Source organism: Rhododendron vialii, chromosome 5a, assembly GCF_030253575.1.
Source record: "Rhododendron vialii isolate Sample 1 chromosome 5a, ASM3025357v1".
In the NCBI taxonomy this organism is placed as follows: Eukaryota; Viridiplantae; Streptophyta; class Magnoliopsida; order Ericales; family Ericaceae; genus Rhododendron; species Rhododendron vialii.
In genome coordinates, this window is record NC_080561.1 from 39,360,243 (window position 1) to 39,381,788 (window position 21,546).

A 21,546-nucleotide genomic window follows, 5' to 3' on the forward strand; every position below is an offset into this window, starting at 1 on the left:
ATTCCATTACTTCCACTAGCATTTGGAACTGGTTGATAAAAATCCGTTGGCCTTGTTGGGCTAGGCCTAGGTTCAAAAGTAGGATTATTATACACCTGTGAAGAAGGTGCTTCAATAACACGATTTGCATATCCACTGCATTGCCCAGGGTTAACATTTACGTTAACTGGTACTTCCACAATTGGCTGATTTCGAGCCATTGCAGCTTTAAACATAGCCATCAATGTTTTGGCTGTTTCACTCTCTGGATCGTTTAAAACCCTTGCAAATCGTTGAATCAAGTCAGACAATTCAATCTCTGAGCCATTTGGTGCCATTGCTCACTTCCAAATTAGTAACGAGCCCTCCTTCTAGCGCTAAAATTGTTACCAAAATTCTTGTTTTCTTTCCAATCGACGGGAAATCGTATCGTAAAGCTTGCTGGAATGTGAGTGTGAAAAGTGAAGTTTGGTTCCTTGCCATATTTCAGGACTTCTTTGGAAACAAACAATGAAGTGGATGAAGTATGGAATAAGATTAACAAAATGGACTTTATTAACCCTCAAAGTAGAAGAACAATCAATCGAGATGATTGAGTGAGCAATTACAAGTTAACTCTACTCCTAAAAAAAAATGATAAAGGCCTGATTGGCGTTGTTTGTGTGTGTCCTTACAATGATGCCTAAAAAGGCTATTTATAGAAAAACAAATATGCGCAGGAAATAACTTTCCAACTTCTTCAATACTTCTCATTCTCCTTTGCTTCCACTTGTCCAAATAACTTCCCACTAACATCAAAGTGTGTAGGAGTATGCCAAGTGTTCTTTTCAACCGCCAAATAAATAAAGATACGCCAAGTGTCCTGCACATGTTATTAATACAAATACCAAAAATAATAATAAAATAGGTTGCATTCCTATAATTCCCACCTTTCGGCCGATTATCGACGGGCGGTGAATATATGGTCTAAACAGTTCCCCAAATTAACCATCGAATGTCTGCATCTTTGTTCTTCTGTTTCTCATTAGTACTGTGTGGGTATTTGCTCCTGAAAACGCCAGAGCCCAACAACATTTGCAATTAGTATCTCCTAGCCTCATGTTTCGGTCTTTGTACTCGTTTGGAGATTCCTTCGTCGACCCGGGAAACAACAACTACATCCTGACCTATGCGAAGAGCAATTTCCCCCATACGGTCGCAATTTCCCAAACCGAATTGCCACAGGAGGTTCTCAAACGGGCTGTTGGTCCCCAATTTTCTGGGTGGGTTTTTCAAATATTGTTTTTAATACGTACATTGTATTTCTTGAAAGATTTTGTGTATTCTGTATTTTTTGTGATAATTTTGTATTTTTTTTTCTTTTTTGTGATACTATTGCAGCATATTACTTGGGTGTTAAGGGGTACTAGCGCCCGTACTTGGATCCGAATATCGATCTTGAAGACTCCGTGACGGCAGTTAGTTCCAAGTCGGCCATGAGCGGATTCGACCCCCGGACTGCCAATACAACCATCCCTCTCTCTCTCTCTCTCTCTCTCTCTCTCTCTCTCTCTCTCTCTCTCTCTCTCATTTGCATGAGTTTGTACATTTTCCGATAGAGATTTCTGTATTTTTCAGAAAGCAATCCAAATTGTGGAGCAGTTCAACAATTTTAAAAAGTACAAAGTCAAGCTCCAAAAGAAGGTTGGAAGGAAGAAGGCTCAGGAGCAGATCAAGTACGCGAGCGCTGGTATGGACGACTTTGCATTCACGTACTTTCAAGATGGGCGAAGGACACTGACTCCTCCACAGTATCAGTGTCCTCCACAGTATGAGCAGTTCTTGGTGGCTCGGATACGGTTGTTTTTACAGGTTAGTTTTCGAGCCGAAACCAAAAAAAAACAACTCCACAAACAGCAAAACGTACTAAGATTGCGGACCAAAATATTGAGATTTTCTTATGCATGATCGATCTTACAGGGATTAGTACTGGACCAAGGGGCTCGAAAAATCGCGGTGAACGGCCTACCACTGTTGGGCTGCATCCCCATTGTTATTTTTCTGACACCTACAAATCCACCATTTGCCCCTCGGAGCCAGCGCAAGTGTCTCGATTATGTGAATGCCATAGTGAAAGATTTCAACGCTTTGCTCAGGGAAGCACTGATCCAACTGCAGCGTAAATGGCCCGAAACAAAGATTGCTTACATTGACTTCGAAGAACCTCTACTACTCCAAGTTATAATGATAAAATTTCCTAAGGAACAAGAATTACAAGACTTTTCAGTCTATCTCTCTATTTAATCTCCACGAAAATATCCAGATTGGTAATTACTATGAATTGATCGATTTTGATAATTGCGAGATTCCAGTTTAGTCTTCTATTTATTAGTTTAAAACACCATACAAACCTTTTCAAAACATAATTGCAGACTCCGTATTATATGACAGATCCTATTAATTGCATATCCTTATTATTATATGAGATCAATCAACGTCTGTTCAATTTTAATGGATTTTTATTTTTATTTTTGCAAGGTTTTACTGGGGTGAACAAGGGTTGTTGCAGGACTGGGCTTATAGAAATCGAAATAAGGTGCAAAATCAAACGACTCCAATTTGTGCTGATGTGTCCAAGTACGTCTTCTGGGACGCAACACACCCAACTGAGAAGACATACGAAATCATTTACAAAAGCAATGTCGATGTCATTGACGAACTCATTTTTAGCTAAGAAGCCCATCAATAGTGCGGATAATTTAAATAATTTTGTGGATTATGCAACTACTGGGGAATATATAATGTCATATGTCATCTATGAAAGTTATGAAATGGAGTGTCACTGATACAATTACGGATACAACACTGCAATATTACTTTATTCTGACGTTAGTATTTGACTATTTGTCTATTTGGGGCTTCACTGATACAACTTCCAAACTCAAGGGGTTGTCTTTGATATTTTTGAAATGTGAGTAGTGTCTGTGACAACCCCTGAGTGTGTGTACGTGTTTCTTCTCTCTAAACAACTTAGAAATAAATTCCAATGAAGTGAGATTAAGGCGTTTGGTTGGGGCAACCATTGAAACAAATCCTCTCTCTCTAAACCCTTCTGTCTATATGCTGTTGAATGTATTCTTTTCAAACCAAATTAATCAACCAAGTAAGTAAAGAAAGTGTGTCACCAATTACTCTAGATTGGTATGGTTGGTGTTTTATTTTGGAAAACGTGACATGAGCACAACAACTGCACGAAAAAAGCACGAAAAAAGTATGGGCACGTAACATCTATTGTAATATCTATTCTAATATATAAAGGGATATCACCATTTGGTGTGACCTTTTTGGAAGCCGTGTCACAAAAGGATTTTCCATTTTTAATCCTAAAAGAAAATGATAATAGCCTTTTTCGGAGCTTACCATGTAATAACCACCTGGGGTAAGATTGTAAAATACTCCACTCTAACTGCTTTACTTCGCACGTTCCCCACAAATTTCATTTCACAGAAAAAACCGCCACTACATATATGTGCTTCCTCTGCAAAGGTATAACCATGACTCTCTCTCTCTCTCTCTCTCTCTCTCTCTCTCTCTCTCTCTCTCTCTCTCTCTCTCTCTCTCTCTCTCTCTCTCTCTCTCTCTCTCTCTCTCTCTCTCTCTCTCTCTCTCTCTCTCTCTCAGTATATTGTAGAGTAGGTATCAACAATCTATCTATCTATTAATATCCTATAGAAATGTATTGAGCCGTCAATAACCTCCAAACCCCATTCCTTATTTCCTGAATCTTTTATATTTTTAAACAATAAAAAAGCCACCACTCTACACGTGTCCCACCCAGAGGTTAAAAAAAAAAAATAATAATAATAATAATAACAAAAATAACCCGACGTCCTGTCCCACCCATTGGCTAAACGGAAAAAACCCCACGTCCATGTTCAAATTCTCAGAGGACAGTTATGAATGGAAAAATCCAGAAACAAAACATAAACAAAAAATCCAATCACCCACGTCCACACTCTCCCCACTTCCTCATTCTCTCCACTTTTTCTCTTCTTCCACTATTTAAAGTTTTAAACTCTTCTCATGCAACTCCTCACTTTTCCTCTTCTCCCATAATTTCAATCCTCATTATTTTTATCGTAATTGTGTTCAATGTTCACATTTGGATTTGATTTTCTCAGGAATCAAAGGATAACCCTGCAGATTCTGATGTAAGCTTATGGGCTTATCACCTTTAGTATCTTTTTTAATTTGTTTGCTTCAGCTGAGTCCTTATTTTGTGGTAAACTGTTTTCCAGGCTGAGGATGCCGATGCTGACGATGATGATGATGTTGATGACACTAAGGATGCCGATGAGGCTGCACATGTAAGGATTCTTCCTACTTAAGTTGTTTTGATTCAATTCTGTATTAAAGATCAATGATTGTAATTTCTGTCTACGGGTAGTTTAATGCACCATAAAAAATAGTTTTTGAATAGGGCATTTTCGGTATAGGAAAAATCCATACAGCTTCATTTTTGGGTGACACAGAGCCAAACTCCAAAAGAATGTTGGAAGGAAGAAAGCTAAATGACAGATAAAGAAAGCCCTATTTCAGTTATTTTTAAGATGGAAATGGTGGGCAAAGGACACAGACTCCTCAAGAATATGAGCAATTCTTGGTGGCTTTGAAACTGCTGTTTTTACAGGTTTTCGAACCGAAACCATTTCAATTCTGATTGATTAAAAGAGATTGTACGTGGAGAACACCAAACAATAAAAGGTTTAAAATTCTCTTTGCAACTTCCAAAAGGATAATAAAATCTCTTTTTTTTTTATATAAGCAACAAAATTTTATTAGGAACTCGATAGAGGGTACATCGAGGTGGCCAAAACTCAAGCTACAAGAGGAACCTTGAAGTGAAAGAGAAGACCAAAAGGAAAAAAGAAAAGAAAAAACATCCAATGAAACTTTGGATGAAACCACAAAAGGAAGAGTGGCATCGTCCTAACATCAAACTGAATAGTCACGATCTCACAGGATACCAACAATCATGTGAATCTCTTTGGGAAATGATAATGCCAAACTACTTTTGTTCCTGTCAAAACTCTTTTTGTTCCTGCCAAAACTCATTCATTGCATGACTTAATTGCCATCCACTACACCACTTACTTTACAAAAATATCCCTTAAAACCCCATAATAATCCTCTGAATTTGAAAGGGCATTTTCGTAAAGTAAGTTGTGTACTAGAGGGCAATTAAGTCATGCAATGAATGAGTTTTGGCATGAACAAAAAGGGTTTTGGCAGAAACAAAAGTGGTTTTGGCATTATCAGCTCCCATCTCTTTTTGCTGTAGAAAAAATAATTCCGTGCAAGAGATTCGTGCAAGATCTGTGCATGCATATAATATGTACCCATAGAAAATTCGAGATTGTTTCTCACCGGAATTGGAGGAAGAAAAAGAGGCGCGTGTGTAGCGTTGGAGAGAGTGAGATGACTAATTATACAATGTAATATGCAAAGTAGAAAATGCATTATCAGGTTGATAATATAGCTTCAGGAAAATGCGTTAGATTCATTTGTCTTGCTTCGAAGGAGATCTAAAACCAAAATTACGTACTCACTTTGCAAGAGAATGACTAATGGACTTATCTCCAGTAGTAGTTAATCATCAAAAAAATGTTTCATCTCTAAATCCTCCAAACAATAAGAGGTTTAAAATTCAGAATTTGCACGTTTCCCCCCCTAATTTCTCGGCTACCATACAAATCACCTATTGAGAATGAGACCTGTACCAACCAAATGGTTTGTCTCGAAATAGGTCACAAGGTCAAATCTTACAGAACTCATACGTACGTTCCAAACCTTAGGACTATTAATGATTTCCACAATCGTTAATTTCAAATTTTCGAGATTAATAGAGGCGTGCAAACTAGCATGGACATTTACTTATCAAAAAAAGTAAACAAGTAATAATTTGAAGGCAAATGGAGTATAACTCATATTTGTTACAAATCGAATCTTTGCTTTCTTTGCCAATTTATTTAATATTTGTTACGAATCGAATCGAATCGAATCGAATCTTTGCTTTCTTTGCCAATTCATGTCTCTAAATATTCCCAATATTCATGGGCATCTGGTTACGGAGAGCGCAGGTGAAAGCTCACTGGGGGGCTCTTTGACTACAACCTTGAATTTGACCGGCTCACCTTTAGTTATAGGTTTGCCATCATTCACCAAGCATAAATTGCCAACTATCAAAAAGATTTTAGGGTCCGCCTGCGCTGAAATCGCAGAGAAGCCGACGCAGTTCAGTACGACATCCGTCTGTGGACATTTGCATGTGTTGTTGATAACAACATCCCATTCCGGTAGCCCTCCCACCACACGCCCGGTCTTCGTGACACTTGCAGTTATTGAAGATGGCTTACAACGTTTTGCAAAACCTGCATATATATATATATCACATAATTTAATGAGATACAGTTTTGCCTAATATAATTTATTATTATGTTTTAAATAGTCTCAATTTCATCTTTTGTAAATTCTTATTAATTTTAAGGCAAAAATGTTGGATTCGTATCGACGAGAAATCTATTAAAAATTAGTGTATGATCAAACGGTTAAAAATTCGTACTAATGACAAAAAAAAAAAAAACATAATCCTAAAGGAAAAGATTTTTTTAATTTTTTTATCTTTTATGGATTTTTTGATCTTTAATTTGATCATGGTCTGTTTGAGTTTTTAAAATCTTTCTTCCTAACAAATTACTAATAATCCCAAAAAAATCTGACAAAAAAAAAATTCATGTAAGAAGAAGATAAGCAAAAATAAATAAGTTATGCCAAACCTCCAACGCACACAATATAAAGTCGTACTAGCCAAAAAAACAAACATAATTACTCCCCCATAATCCATCCCGGGAATAGTCTCCGACTCTCCACCTTCAATTTTTCAAATCCAATTTGATTTATAATTTATATAACCCTCTACGTGTGAAAGAAAGACAAGACAAGAATTATAACATGGTAATGCAACTCATGTGGCCGAAAAATAGAAAACAAAATAAAGCCTTCGTGGAGTACTCAATTGTAACAAAACCGAAATATTTATGGAAACCTTAATTCATGGAGTACTCAATGTATGGAAATTTTCCTTTGCTGATAAAATAAAAAAAAAAAAACCAAAACCGAAATATTAGTAACTGGACGACTAACCTTGCACCGTGATTAAAAGAAGAACCAAAAGGAAACACAAAGCCTTTTGTGATGCCATTTTAGCTTTTGTTAGGGGTACTGGTTAATTAATTTGTGAGCTTTCATGCATGTTTGCTATGTCAATATTTATAGGCAGACTGGAAACAAACTGTGTCATGGGAATCCTTTAATTTTCTTTTAAGCAAATTTATTTGCTCTCTTTAATTGCTTAACTCAGATTAGGCAACAGATTACTTGTTTTTCTATATATCTGGGCAAAGATTTTGTGTGGTTTCAAGATTTTAGATTTTGTCAATATTTATAAGAGGAGGATTTTAGATTTTGTCAATATTATAAGAGGAGGACTAGAATTAACTGTCATGAGAATCCTTTCTTTGAAGTAAATTTATTTACTCTCTTTAATCGCTTAACTCGATTAGGCAACAGGTTACTTGTTTTTCTATCGGATAAAATTGAAATATTCAGGAAATTTAATATAATCCAGCAAAATTAAGTGGAAGCCCGTGCCCCAGCGGACCCCCACTTGTGTCCGTCCCTACCCGCAAGAATAAATGTAATCGGCATTTGTTAATGCAATTTTTGGTTTTATAGCATATATTGCCTCTTAGAAAATGGAAGTGGTAGAGCACGTGAAAGTAAGGCCCCATTTTGTTAAGGGAAATAATTATTTATTTTTTAGTTAAAGGTGATGTATTGTGAGAGTTTGACCTGTCTCGTAAAACGAGAAATAAGTACTTACAAAATAAGAATATTAACTTAACGGTGCCTAATTATGATGACAAACATAATAAATAAGAGAGACAGTTATTCATGGCTCTCCGTGAACAAGTTATTCACGGATCTGCGCAATCTCAACCGGCCATTTCGGCAATCAATGGTCCGGATTTTAAAAAAACTATTTGCTAGAATATCGAATAGTTGTTTTAAAATCTGGACCATCCAAAACACTTTTGGACGAGCGCAATTGGGCGCCATAAACTTTGTTCTAGCTAAACCCCTCATCTAGGGGAGGATGAAGCCTCGCATCAAGTAACCGTGTTCTTGTGTGTATAGATTAAGGTTTTTATTCGGATTGGACCATGTGTTCAAGAACTCCTTTCACGATATCAATGAAATGGTTTTTACTTCTTTCAATATGATGAGTATTTTTATCTTGGGTTTTCAAATATTGTCTACATAATGGTTTTCATTGTCCACAATCGGGGTAATCAAGATGGTTTATGCTTGTGAGACGGATCGTGCCGAGAAACTTTTATATATCCCAGTTATAGGAGGGGTCTTGGTGTCCCCCTCCGGTCCGTTTTAAATTTTTTGGCCACTTTTCAAGCACACTTTGATAATCAGCTTCGTTCATTTTGTAGAGCTCGGCAAAAACATTAATCTTGTAAAAACTTATGATCATCGGCCTTTAGTATATATATGATCGGCACTCATAAAAAATGCAAAAAAAATAAAAATTGGGTTCCGATTTTTTTGGGTTGAATATAAAATTTCTTATGTGCTTTAATTGTTCCCTCTAGTTAAAACAGAGAATAATACAGATTCAAGTTTTAATTCGTTGACTCGCAGGGAATATGGATCCAAGGGGCTCGAAAAATCGCAGTAAATGGTCTACCACTCTTGGGTTGCATCCCGATTGTTATCACCAACCTTCCTTCAAATCCAAAGGATTCACAAGCTGTCTCTGCAGGCGAGCGCAAATGCCTTGATTCAACTCTTTGCTCCAGGAGAAACTGCAGGACTTGGAGAGCAAATTACCAGAAACAGAGATTGTTTACATTGACTTCGAAAAATCGCTACTCGACGTAATACAAAACCCAAATGAATACGGTTAGTAGAAAATGAATAAAAGTTCCTTAAGGATCAGATAATGATGGAAATTTTATTTTGTTACAGAGTTATTTAATAAAATAGAGAGGACGAATTCAAACTCTACATAACTACTTTTTAAGGGAAATATTTGAAAATCCCCGTGTTTTTTTTTTTTCAAGAAATCAACAAAATGATCGCGAAAATCCAAAATGAATTATTCTGTTGAAATGGGTTTTTACAGATTTTAATGAGGCGAACAAGGGCTGCTGCGGGACAGGACTTATTGAAATAAGACGACTATGCAACCAAACGTCGTCCCCGCTTTGTGTTGATGCCTCCAAGAACGTATTCTGGGATGCAGCACACCCAACTGAGAAGAAATACACCATCATCTTCAAAAGAAATCTTCCAGCCATCGATGCAATAATTGCGAGCTAATTACGATCATCCTGGACAAATCTCCCATGGATGCGTCTTAATACGCGTATTTATCATAACGTGGATGATTTAGATAAATTTGTGCACGCATTTCTGCAACTGCAGTTGGAATTATGTAGTGTGTCATCTGATCTCAAAATAAGGTCTACTATCGGAAGGATAGTCTCATAGTAGGAATACAAAGAATAAGTAGCAGTGGGTCATTGATGAATACGGAGGTTCAAATTATAACTAAAGCTCCTGGTTTTAATGTGCTCTTTTTTTTTGGATAAGTAATTTTATTTCACCAAAAACGCTCAAAAGCGACAAAATCAACGGGACATCCCCTGAACAACTCATTACAAGCACCAAGCAACGACTATTTGGGAGTGTGTGACATTCAATTCAAGCAGATTAACGTATTTTCAGCACCGATTGCAATTTCTAGGTTCATCCACGAACGACAGGAATCCTTAACAGTTACCATACTTTGTCGGACTCACATTCCTCACAATCAGATGCCAAATGAAAGCAATATGAAACTCAGGAAAAATAGTTCAAGCTACAATAGGCTGTGTAGTAATAAGATGACGTGCTTGTCTATCAACCCTTGTGCATTTCATCATCACATCATGTGATCATCGGTTCTATGAAGTTACCATTTGGTCGAGGTGCGCGCAACTGGCCCTGACATCCAGTTATAAAGAACAAAAAGTAGCATCATATCTGATCATCATCATGTAGAAAAATACGGATCTGAACATGACCGTTGAACACGATCATCACTTCCATCAGTTGCCACATGATTGTATGATCATTTGAGCAACCAAATGTCCAGCAAGTGATCCGAATAGCATCAAAGAAAGGCAGTTCCCAACTTCCCATCATCTGCTATGGGAGCAGAATTGTAAGAGATACAATAGAGCCAACCAAGGAATGATCCCCGATTGGCGTAGGACCATGAGAGAGCCAATTGACTCAAAAAGACTGACCCGAACTTTAGACTCGTGAGACTCATGACACGCAACCACTGACAAAACCCGAAAACTGACCGCAAGACAAACCAGAACAGGCATAGGAAGGGTTTAGGGTTCAATTACCGTGAAGAATTACTTATGGCCGTAAAGAATTACTCTTAACCGCAAGGAATTACTCTCCTGGCCGAAGAATTACTTTTGGCCGAGAAGAATTACTCTTGGCCGCAAGAAATTACTCTTAGCCGAGTAGAATTATACTTGGCCATGTAGAATTACCCATGGCCGTAAAGAATTACACTTGGCTATGAAAAATTACTCTTTGCCACGTAGAATTACACTTGGCTGCGTAGAATTATTCATGGCCGCAAAGAATTACTCTTAGCCGCGAAGAATTACTCATGGCCGCAAAGTTTTGAAAGCGTGATTACTATGCACGATGGTCGGTTGTTTTTGTACATGGTTTCCGCAATCGGGGTTTCAAGCGGGCCACTTGGGCTTTATTGGATTGAAAAAATATAATAAGCATAACTAAAAATTATAAAAATATAATTTACTAGGTTGGTTTAGTTCTCCAACTTCACAGTCTGCATGCATATAAAATCGAACCAATCTGGTCCACGCTCATCCTCTACCTAATGGAGGTGTCGCTCAAAAAGACTGACCCAAACTTTAGACCCATGAAACGCAACCACAGAGCAAACTCAAAACTCTGATCTCAAATACAGTAATCCAGATCCACCACTATGATACTCCCAGCAAACCCTACCAGTCTAGGGGAAAAAAACCCAACAAAGAGAACAAACTAACAAAACCCAAAATGACTGAACCGTAAGACCCCCACAATCCATGGTTTTTTTTTTTTTGAAAGGCGAAAAGAATTTTATTAATCTTTGAAGAGAGATTACAAAGATTGAAGGGAACCACAACCTCCCATGGTAATCGGACCTCCCACAACGCCAAGAATTCCCAAACTCACACACACATGGGAAGAACACCAGTAGCCATTATCTTAATGAGCACTCAACTTGGGTACCTTCGACCTTCTAATCCCTTGGAGATTTCTTATAATATCATCTACAGAGTACTCCTTTAGGATTTAGTCCATCTCACAGTTGCAAAAGATTATCATCTCATCAGCGAATTTGAGGTGAGAGATGCCAGGACCGCTGTTACCCATACTGATTCCAGAAACCAGATCCTCAGACTTTGCCGGCCCTTTGAAAGAGAATATTCAACCCTTCAGCCACCACATTATAAATAGCAGAGGAGATATTGGCCGGGTCTCATTGCATGAGTCCCTTCTCCATTGGAAATTCAGATTTCTGTGAGCCATTAATTAGGATTGAGCGAGATGCAGTCGTTACACAGGTCTTCATTCATGAGATCCATATTCGACCACAACCCATCTTGTTTAGCATGCTGAATAGAAAGGACAGGTTAACACTATCGTATGCCTTCTCAAAATCAAGTTAGATAATCAAACCTTTTCTGTCCATTCCTTTTCCAACTGTCGATGATTTCATTAGCAATTAGGATCTTTGTGTTCCACCCAAGAATGCAGCCTGAGTTTCTCCAACAAGAGATGGTAGCACTTTCTTGAATCTGTTTGCATGGACCTTTGAAAGCAATTTATACAGCCATCCATGTCATTGTTACCAGCAGTGCAACGGCTAAGGGCGTCCAACTCAGCGATTTCAGTGAGCAAATTGACATATTCAGACGGCAGGGGCTTAATTGAATAACAACCCATAGTTTACGCGACTAATTGAACCGTAAGAAGATAGGAATGTCTATTAGACATTAAGGTTAATGTTTTGGAGGTATTTCGAAATTTCCCCGCGAAATCGTGATACACACAAGTGAATTTTTTTCCAACATCCCTCATTTTCCTCCCACCAAAATTTATTATATAGAATTAAACATTCTAGTGATGAATAAATAGATAAAACTGAAACTCAGTGGAGCACTAAGGGCACTTTGGCAGAGGCGGCTTTACTAGGGTTTTAGGGGTTCAAGCGAACTCTCTGGATTCAAAAAATGCACTAAAATTCTACATATTTTTTTATTTTTGCATATAATGTTATGTTTTTTCATATTATAAAACAGGAGAAAATAGAAGTTTACTTAACTTTGGGAGTAAGTTGATCATATAACTCAACAAAACAAAATAAACTAGACTTGATAAGTTTTCAACTAAAATAAACATTTTAGTTTATTTTATTTAGTACTGTTTGTTGTATTCAAAGGTTTATATACATTTTTGTTACCGTTGAACTAAAATCCTAGAGCCACTCCTGTACTTTGGTCATCCCGTTTCTTTGTCTCATCCTTGCCACCTTTATTATAAATACCGAACTAAAACCCGAACAAGGAGACATTGAGACAGAAATTCACAGTTTTCCCTATCATGAGTTCCCAAAAACATCAAATGTGTCTTTTCTTTCATGTTGTTCTCTTTAGTGTGTGGATAGCTTTTGAAAATGCTGACGCCCAACACTTCCAACTAGCTAATAGCTCCATGTTTTGCTCTCTTTACTCGTTCGGAGACTCTTTCGTTGATCCCGGAAACAATAACTACATAGCGACCAATGCGAGGAGCAATTTCCCCCCTTACGGTAATGATTTTCCGGGGCGAAACGCCACCGGAAGGTTTTCGAACGGGCTGTTATTCCCTGATTTTCTTGGTGGGTTTTTAAAATGATTTTATTTCGTCGATCATTTTTACGCAAAAAATTCAACGTGATGAGACGTGGATCCTTGTCCTAATTGTCGTGTGTTTTGCAGCTTATTTCTTGGGTTCTGAAAAGTACCCGCTTGCTTACCTGGGAGGAGAACTTGATTTTGAGGAGCCAGTGACTGCAGTTAGTTTCGCCTCTGCCGGCAGTGGATACGATCCTGCCACTTCCAACAAAACCGTCTCTCTCTCTCGTCATTTCTCAACAACTTATTTATTACCAGAAAAAAATTATTTCACATCCATGCCGGGCCTCTGTTTCAGGAAGCAATCCAACTGTGGCAGCAGCTGCAGTTTTTCAAAGAGTACAAAGCTGATCTCCGGAACACCGTTGGAAAGAACCGAGCCAATAGTCAGATCAAGGCAGCCGTCTTTTACGTCCATGCTGGATCAGCCGATTTCGCTTTGAATTATTTTCGCGAACCTTTCAATTATTTCGACGATGCCCATGGTTCCAAGGCATCCTCTCCTCTCCCGGAGTATGAACATTTCCTTCTGAAACGTGTTCAACGATTTATACAGGTTTGTATCCAACACCCATTGTAATCAGAAACATAAACAGTACAACACAGCGAATCATAGTACAGTGGCGGAAACAGGATTTGTGCTCAGCAGAGCCTGCTGCCACATCACATGTATTTTAACTTGTACCAAAGGGTTTCTAAAAACTAATTCTTTTTGCTTTTAGGCTCCATTCTTGTAAACTTTTTTCTTCTTCGATCATTTCATGTGTTTTGGTCGTCTTTTTTTGAATTTTTGTTAAATTTGAGATATATTTTTTGGATTAATTATCCAATTCAACGAGATGAGTCTAAAAAGTGCAAAACTATCACCATAAGCAAAAAAAAAATTCACTAAAGAGTAAAGATGAAAAAAATATCAAAAAAAATTTGTTGTTTTTTTTTTTTTTTTTTGTCTCAAGTGTAGTCTTTTATGAACTTTTTTCATCATGGGTTCACATTTTACCAAACAAGCTTAAATGAACCTAGAACTCGAGCTCAGACTTAGCTCATTTGTAAACGAGCAGAGTGAAGCTATTTTACTTAACGAGCCTGGCAAAAAATGCACCGATCTTTTGAATATTGAGCTCGGTTGGTTAAGTAAACAAGCCTGAAATACGAGCTCGAGCTCGGCTCGTTTACTAACTACCATTGCCTTACCGAGCCCAACCACGAGTTGCTCACGAGTAACTCGATTCGTTTGCAGCCCTAAGCATAGCGACCAATTAGCTTGAGTGTATCCCATACCATTCTCCAAAAGCTCATCCTGTCTCCAATATCTTCACTACTACAGATTGATGTTTTCGTTTGTTAACTCGCATGCAGGGATTATGGGTCCAAGGGGCTCGAAAATTTGCAGTAAGTGGTCTACCGCCCTTGGGGTGCATCCCGATTGGGATCACTAACCTTCCTCCAAATCCAAAGAATTCAGAAACTGTCCAAAACCGCGACCGCAAATGCCTTGAACATGTGAACGACGTATCGGAAGAATTCAATTCTTTGCTCGTGGTGAAATTGCAGGAACTGCAGAGCAAATTCCCAGAAACGAATATCGCTTACATTGACTTTGAAGTACCACTACTCGACGCGATACAAGACCCAAGTAGTTACGGTTAGTACGAAACGAATAAAGTTTCCTAAGATCGGTTAATAATGGAAAGTGAAAACGGAAGAAAGTGAGAGTGAAAGAAATCGAACACGTAAAAAGTTCATATTTTTGTCATTCCATCTCTTTTAACATGCTCTTGCAATCACATGGACTCTAGGAGCATGAAGATCCCAAACGAATTATTCTGTTGAATTGGGTTTTACAGGTTTTAATGAGGTGAACAAGGGTTGCTGTGGGACAGGACTTACTGAAACAGGACTATACTGCAATGAAACGACTCCGATTTGTTCCGACGCCTCGCAGTACGTGTTCTGGGATGCAGTACACCCAACGGAGACGACGAATGAAATCATCTTCGCGAGCAACCTTGACGCCATTAATGAAATAATTGAGAACTAATTTCTATTATCCTGGTCAAATTAATCTCCCACGAATGCTGTCTCAATAAGCATATATGAATAAGGTGGATGATTTAAATAAATCTGTGCACACCTTTTCAGCCACCGCAGTTGGAGTAATGTTGTATGTGTCATCTCTCAAAATCATGAAATAATATCAGCTTGATCAAGCTTCAAGAAAATGCATTACAATGTTTCTCTCATATAAATGTTTGTGTTGGTTTCAATTTGGGAAGCCTGTTCTAAAATTTGACATCAAGGATTTGTTCTTAAAGCATATGAAAGGCAACATCAATTAAGTCAATATAAATTGCCACAATTTTATCAACAAAATTATCGTATATATAGTTCGATCTACCTATAAAATTACAAAAATATGATCGTAAACAATTATATGCATACAGTATAGTGCATCCATCTATTTCCAAAGCAAAATGTGGAAGTAACAATATAAAACTGCGTTGGATGCTCTTTCATGATGTAAAATTCATTGATTATGGAATCAATATCCAAGCGTCGAGCTGTAGTCTAATCTTCACCAGTTTCATGGTTGAAAATGTTCGCTATGTTATTGTCGTAGAAATCGTAAAAGTTAACATAAGACTGCCTGTTCCAGAACACCTTTTTAAAAAATAAGTACTTATTTCACATTTTTAAACTAAAAAATAATGTAAATGAAAAATAACTTTTAAATTTTTTTGCACCGTATTAAAGATCTCAATGAGATCTTTCAAACAAGAGCCATATTGCATATTTTTAGATTTCAATAAGCCCATCGTTTTGAGCTTGAAATTGCCTCCTTAAAAAATAAGTACTTATTTCGCGTTTCGGAACGGGGTATATCAACAAGACGATAAATAATTGACTATCTTGTTTTCTATATTTTTTAAGAAGTGTGCGCATTTATGTGGAATAACTTGGGAGTGTTTGGGAGCCTACTTTTTGGCTTTTCATTTTTAACTTTTTGGTTTTTTGGCTTATTGAATTATGGTCAGAATGTATTTTGAATGTAGTAGAGTGTTTAGATGATATGTGTATAATGTGTTTTGCAATATGATTAGTGTATAAGAGATATATGCAAAATGTATTCTGTATGTCTTTTTGTTAACCAAAATGAAAAAAGTAGAAAATGAGAAGTCAAAAAGCTCCTTCTACCCTCTTTCTCACTTCTCTTCTCCTTTCTTCAAATCTGAAAAATCATTCTGGCCGAATGAGTTCTCTAGTTCCTGGCCAAACAACCAAAATCCAAAAAGGAGAAATGAAAAATGGGATAATGAGGCGGCCAAACAAACACTTAATGTGTAAAAAAACCGAGGCGGTAAAACGTACTCAAACCTGAACTAATTCTTCAAGGACCAATCCTTTTGTCCACTAGTAAATACTAAATAGGGCATTTAAAGCAGAGACAAAATCCTTTACAAATTTTTCCTACAGGAATTGATAACATCTAAGAGCATCTTTACCAAACAGCTCAGGAGTTAGAATCAAAACAGCATTAAAAGGTGAGTTTCTGTACATGGTGCACTCAACTAGATCCTTGAACTTATGATATCTTACTTCAGTTATGAGATATTTTTAGTTTTATTGATCTAAATGTAAAAGGTATTTCTTTAACATGACAAAAAAAAAATTGTGCCCTCTTCTTTGATGCTTAATTAAATCCAATCACAAAATCTTTCAAGGAACACTAAAACTATTCAAATAATCGTGTGATATGCAATAGGTCTTTGTTTTTATATCTTTAACTCAAATAATTAGCTTTTCCCTCAAATACTTAAACACCTTTCAATCTTAAGAATTCATATTCAAGCTGACAAAAGAAAAACGAGTGAAAGAAACAATTAGTGCTTTGAAATAAAAACAAATGAAGAGAAATGGAGCTGAGGAAACAAGTTACAAGTAGAGTCACTTGACCCTACTTGATTACTTCAATTTCTCACAAGAACATTTAGATGTTTCCAGCCAGGTTTGATACTTGACTGCACAAAAAATCTTCAAATTGCCCCGACATTCTTTGAGGACACGTTCTCTTCTTTTCAAGAGTGGAAAGTATTATAAAATTAATAATACTTTCATGCATTGTTTTCAAATATAAATAATACTATCATACATTTATTAGACTATATCTACCTTATAATTGACTTTTCAAATGAGTTATTTCTCTGAATTAGCAAATAGAAAAACTAACCTGTATCAAATTTTTGACATGCCCAAGAAACGTTACTTCCTTTAACGGAAACTTGCACTTTAACAGTTTCTCAAAACTCGGAAAGCAATAACGAAACAATAAGTCTAGAAACAGTACTCTTACTGACCATATAGTGGATTCCGCAACTGCGGCAGGTGTTACATTAGAAAAGAAGAACGTGATTTAATGTAACAATTAATGCAACCAAACCCGATGTTGTGATCAACTCCAACTCCTACATATTTCCCAGCTACTTGAACACATGCATTTGTATTACCACAAGTCCAACAATAGTTTTGTGACTAGAATAACTCATTTCAAGCTTAATTTCCCAACCATGCCGGCTCTATTTCAGAAAGCGCTCCAAATGTCACAGCAGCTGCAATATTTCAATCAGTACAAAGCCAAACTCCGGAACATTGTTGGAAGGAACTGAGCCACTAGTCAGATCAAGGCAGCCATCTTTTACGTCAATGCTGGATCAGCCGATTTCGCTTTGAACTATTTTCAGGATGATTCAACTATTTTGACGATGCCAACGGTCCGCGGACATCACCCCCTCTCCCAGAGCATGAACAGTTCCTGCTGAAACTTATATAACGATTTATACAGGTTTGTATCCGACACCCATTGTAATAGAAAACATAAAGATACAACACACGGAATCATACATGGAAGAGCCCAAAGAGAGGAAATAGTATCCCCTCAAATACATGTACACAGACATAAATGCAGGGGTAAGGTTGCCAACCTAATCTTTCTCCAAGGCCACCTCATAAGCGGGTGAATTGTGCATTGGACACAGTTATTTTGGTGAAAATTGGATGTTCATTGAAACCAAAACAACACAACTAGAAAAGTAAAAACTTTTGCCCAAAATTGGTGAAAATATTGTTGAATAACCTAGAATTCTTGTTATCCGTCCGGGTGGACAGGTGTCACAGCCGTAGGTTTTCTTGTAAATAGCGGCTTTGGGAGAAATTATATCTTCAACACGCCACCTGACGTGTAGCCAGGCTCTCCTCCGTAAACGGCTAAACATGTGTAAATATTTTAACATTAGGTAGGCAATATGGTTGGAACACAGAATCTATTGTATGTCCCGATACCATATTAGATTGTTAATCTCCAACTCATCAAAAAGCTTAGGCTGTTAGAGAGAGGAATAAAGTTATTATCTACATATTCCACACTCTTTGAGTTCCATTAGGGTTTTGTTATTGTTTGGTGCTTCTTTGAGCGTAATCATACATGGAAGAGCCCAAAGACAGGAAATAGTATCCCCTCAAATACATGTACAAATAGACATAAATGCAGGAGTAAGGTTGCCAACGTAATCTTTCTCCAAGGCCACCTCATAAGCGGGTGAATTGTGCATTGGACATAGTTATTTCGGTGAAAATTTGATGTTCATTGAAACTAAAACAACACAATTAGACAAGTAAAAACTTTTGCCCAAAATTGGCAAAAATATTGTTGGACAAGCCTAGAAGTCTTGTTATCCGTCCCGGCGGACAGGGGTCACATCCATCCCAATGGTGCGGACACCGAAGGAAGTTTGTTGAGTCGGTTTGACAATGTTAAAGGTTTTCTTGTAAATAGAGGCTTTGGGAGACTTTATTATTTATATCTTCAACACGCCTCCTGACGTGTAGTCAGGCTCTTCTCCATAAACGGCTAAACACGAGTAAATATTTTAACATTAAGTAGGCAATAAGGTTGGAACACATAATCTATTGTCTATCCTGATACCATATTAGATTGGTAATGTCCAACTCATCTAGAAGCTTAAGCTATTAGAGAGAGTGATAAGTGATAAATTTATTTTCTAATATCTATATATTCCATACTCTTTGAGTTCCATTAGGGTTTTGTTATTGTTTGGTGCTTCTTTGAGTGTAACCGATATAGTCAGCTCTTTATAATCTGTCATCGTTTATAGTGAATCATCTCTCGCTCTTCACCAGTGAACTACTTTTAAACTTATGCTTAGGCTGAACCAAGTAAAAACAGTTAGTACTACAGATTGAAGTTTTCTTTTGTTCGACTCGCAGGGATTATGGGTCCAAGGGGCTCGAAAATTTGCAGTAAATGGTCTACCACCCCTGGGTTGCATCCCAATTGGTATCACTAAGCTTCCTCCAAATCCAGAGAATACAAAACCAGTCAAAAACAGCAAATGCAAATGCCTTGAATATGTGAACGACATATCACAAGAATTCAATTCTTTGCTCCAGGAGAAATTGCAAGACCTAGAGAGTATATTATCAGAAACGAAGATTGCTTACATTGACTTTGAAGAATCACTACTTGACGCAATACAAAACCCAAATAGTTACGGTTAGTACAAAATAAATAGAGTTAGCTAAAGACCAGTTAATAATGGAAAGTGAAAATAGAAGAAAGTCAACCGAAAGAAATGGGGTAAAGATGGATTCATTGTTTCCTGCATGCATCAGATGAGAATGAAAAATTGGTAACAAAATCTTTCGAAAAAATCCATTCTATATGTTTGAATGATGAACAAAACCCTTCTATTCTAGAAAAATTTATTGTGTTACAGAGTGTTTTAACAGAAAAGAGAACAAATATAAAATGTAAGTAACTACTTTTTATGCAAAAAATTGAACCTCTATGTGTTTTCTGCAAGAACCATAACAAACATTTAGCATACATAAGTGAGATGTACGTGAAATTTATAAGTTTTGCACTTCCAAACTATCTCATCCTAATCGCACACAATTTTTATTTTTTGGTAGTTTTACCATTCCATCTCATTTAACATGCTCTTGCAATCTAATTGACTCTAAGGAGCATGACGATTCAAAATGAATTATTCCGTTAAAATGGGTTTAACAGGTTTTAACGAGGTGAACAAGGGTTGTTGTGGGACAGGACTTACTGAAATAGGAATAAACCGCACCGGAACAACTCCAATTTGTGTTGATGCCTCGAAGTATGTATTTTGGGATGCAGCACACCCAACAGAGAAGACCAATGAAATCATCTTCACAAGCAACCTTCCAGCCATTGATGACCTAATTGGGAACTAATTTCAATTATCCAGGTTAATCTCCCACGAATCAAATAGGGGTATAGGGAGAATGTAATCCCTCTATTGATCAAATAGATTGGTTTGACCTTTTCTTGTCAAATAGGGGTGGTGTATAGGGCCTTTTTTGTATACGGGCGGCATTCCCTTAATGCCATGTTTCAAATATAAATACTTACTTATCAAAAAAAAAACAAATCAAAACTCCAGACAATACCATGAAAAAAATCTCAGAACCAGGGAAAAGAAGGAAACTTACACACTGTAGCGATTACTGCAGAGCATTGGCCACGCAGTCGCACGAAAAGCATGAACAAGGTTGTGCTGATCCAAACTACAGAGCGGAAAACTGGTGGAGGAAAGGGAAGTGCGGTGATCACTACTGAGGCAATGGACTCCAAAGTCCCCATGGCATATACTGAACCAGATTTTGGGGCCAACCAGCACTCTGCCTAGAGCCTTCGATTAATGTACAAGGGGAGATATCTTCCAATCATCTAACTTAAATTCTCCAAAAATAATTCTTTACTGAGATGGTATCTGTCATCTTGTTCTGAAGTTTAAGGCTAAAATTCATCTATCAGAAACAGCGAGCCAAATGGACTACTATCATCGAGGTTGGATCACTGCCCGGTTACTAAAAAAGGTTCCGCCACAATGATGGAATGAACCCAGGTCATAACTTCATCTCATACACCACAGAAACAAAGTTTCCTCCAGAAGTCATAGCAATGCAAATCAAATCAGACACTGCACTCGCTTTCTTTTGTCATTAATACAAAATAATCATTACAAGTATATTTTGAAAGCTTCACCACAACTATAGGAAGACTGCAGAGCATTGGCAGCATAGTCACACGAAAAGCATGAACAAAGTTGTGCTGATCCAAACTACAGAGAGGAAAACAGGTGGAGGAAAGGGAAAGTGTGGTGGCCACTACGGAGGCAATGGACTCCAAAGTCCCCATGGCCTATTCTGCACAGACTTTGGGGCAAATCAGCACCCTGGCCGGTGCCTTCAATTCCGTCTACGAGTGGAGAGATCTTCAATCATCTAACTCAACTGAACAATGCCTTACATGATTCTGTCATTGTGTTCTCAGGTGAAAGGGTAAAATCATCTGTTGGAAAGAGGGAGCCAAATTGACAGCTATCATCTCAGTTGGACCATTGCCCATTTACTAAAAAAGATCAGGCCA

General features: G+C 37.4%; 5 protein-coding genes across 5 annotated transcripts; 4 read left to right on the forward strand and 1 right to left on the reverse strand.

The window, feature by feature from the left end:
• Positions 1-1,077: 1,077 nt before the first annotated feature.
• Positions 1,078-4,678, forward strand: LOC131327905 (GDSL esterase/lipase At5g45960-like). Its single transcript, XM_058361026.1, has 6 exons — positions 1,078-1,305; positions 1,597-1,830; positions 1,939-2,196; positions 4,140-4,169; positions 4,257-4,325; positions 4,649-4,678. The coding sequence occupies exons 1-6, from the start codon at positions 1,078-1,080 to the stop codon at positions 4,676-4,678; spliced, it is 849 nt and encodes a 282-aa protein (XP_058217009.1).
• Positions 4,679-5,947: 1,269 nt separating this feature from the next.
• On the reverse strand, positions 5,948-7,311 carry LOC131326564 (uncharacterized). The gene is made up of 2 exons (XM_058359391.1): positions 7,162-7,311; positions 5,948-6,389 (listed from the first exon to the last, which is right to left on the reverse strand). The coding sequence occupies exons 1-2, from the start codon at positions 7,217-7,219 to the stop codon at positions 6,070-6,072; spliced, it is 378 nt and encodes a 125-aa protein (XP_058215374.1). The 5' UTR covers positions 7,220-7,311; the 3' UTR covers positions 5,948-6,069.
• A 461-nt stretch (positions 7,312-7,772) lies between these two features.
• LOC131327906 (GDSL esterase/lipase EXL3-like) lies at positions 7,773-9,411 on the forward strand. Its single transcript, XM_058361027.1, has 4 exons — positions 7,773-7,796; positions 8,731-8,841; positions 8,889-8,991; positions 9,215-9,411. Exons 1-4 carry the CDS (start codon positions 7,773-7,775, stop codon positions 9,409-9,411), a joined length of 435 nt encoding a protein of 144 aa, XP_058217010.1.
• A 3,384-nt stretch (positions 9,412-12,795) lies between these two features.
• LOC131327907 (GDSL esterase/lipase APG-like) lies at positions 12,796-15,108 on the forward strand. The gene is made up of 5 exons (XM_058361028.1): positions 12,796-13,051; positions 13,152-13,282; positions 13,366-13,623; positions 14,427-14,712; positions 14,915-15,108. Exons 1-5 carry the CDS (start codon positions 12,796-12,798, stop codon positions 15,106-15,108), a joined length of 1,125 nt encoding a protein of 374 aa, XP_058217011.1.
• Positions 15,109-18,830: 3,722 nt separating this feature from the next.
• On the forward strand, positions 18,831-20,348 carry LOC131327908 (GDSL esterase/lipase At5g45960-like). Its single transcript, XM_058361029.1, has 3 exons — positions 18,831-18,851; positions 19,350-19,635; positions 20,155-20,348. Exons 1-3 carry the CDS (start codon positions 18,831-18,833, stop codon positions 20,346-20,348), a joined length of 501 nt encoding a protein of 166 aa, XP_058217012.1.
• Positions 20,349-21,546: the final 1,198 nt, after the last annotated feature.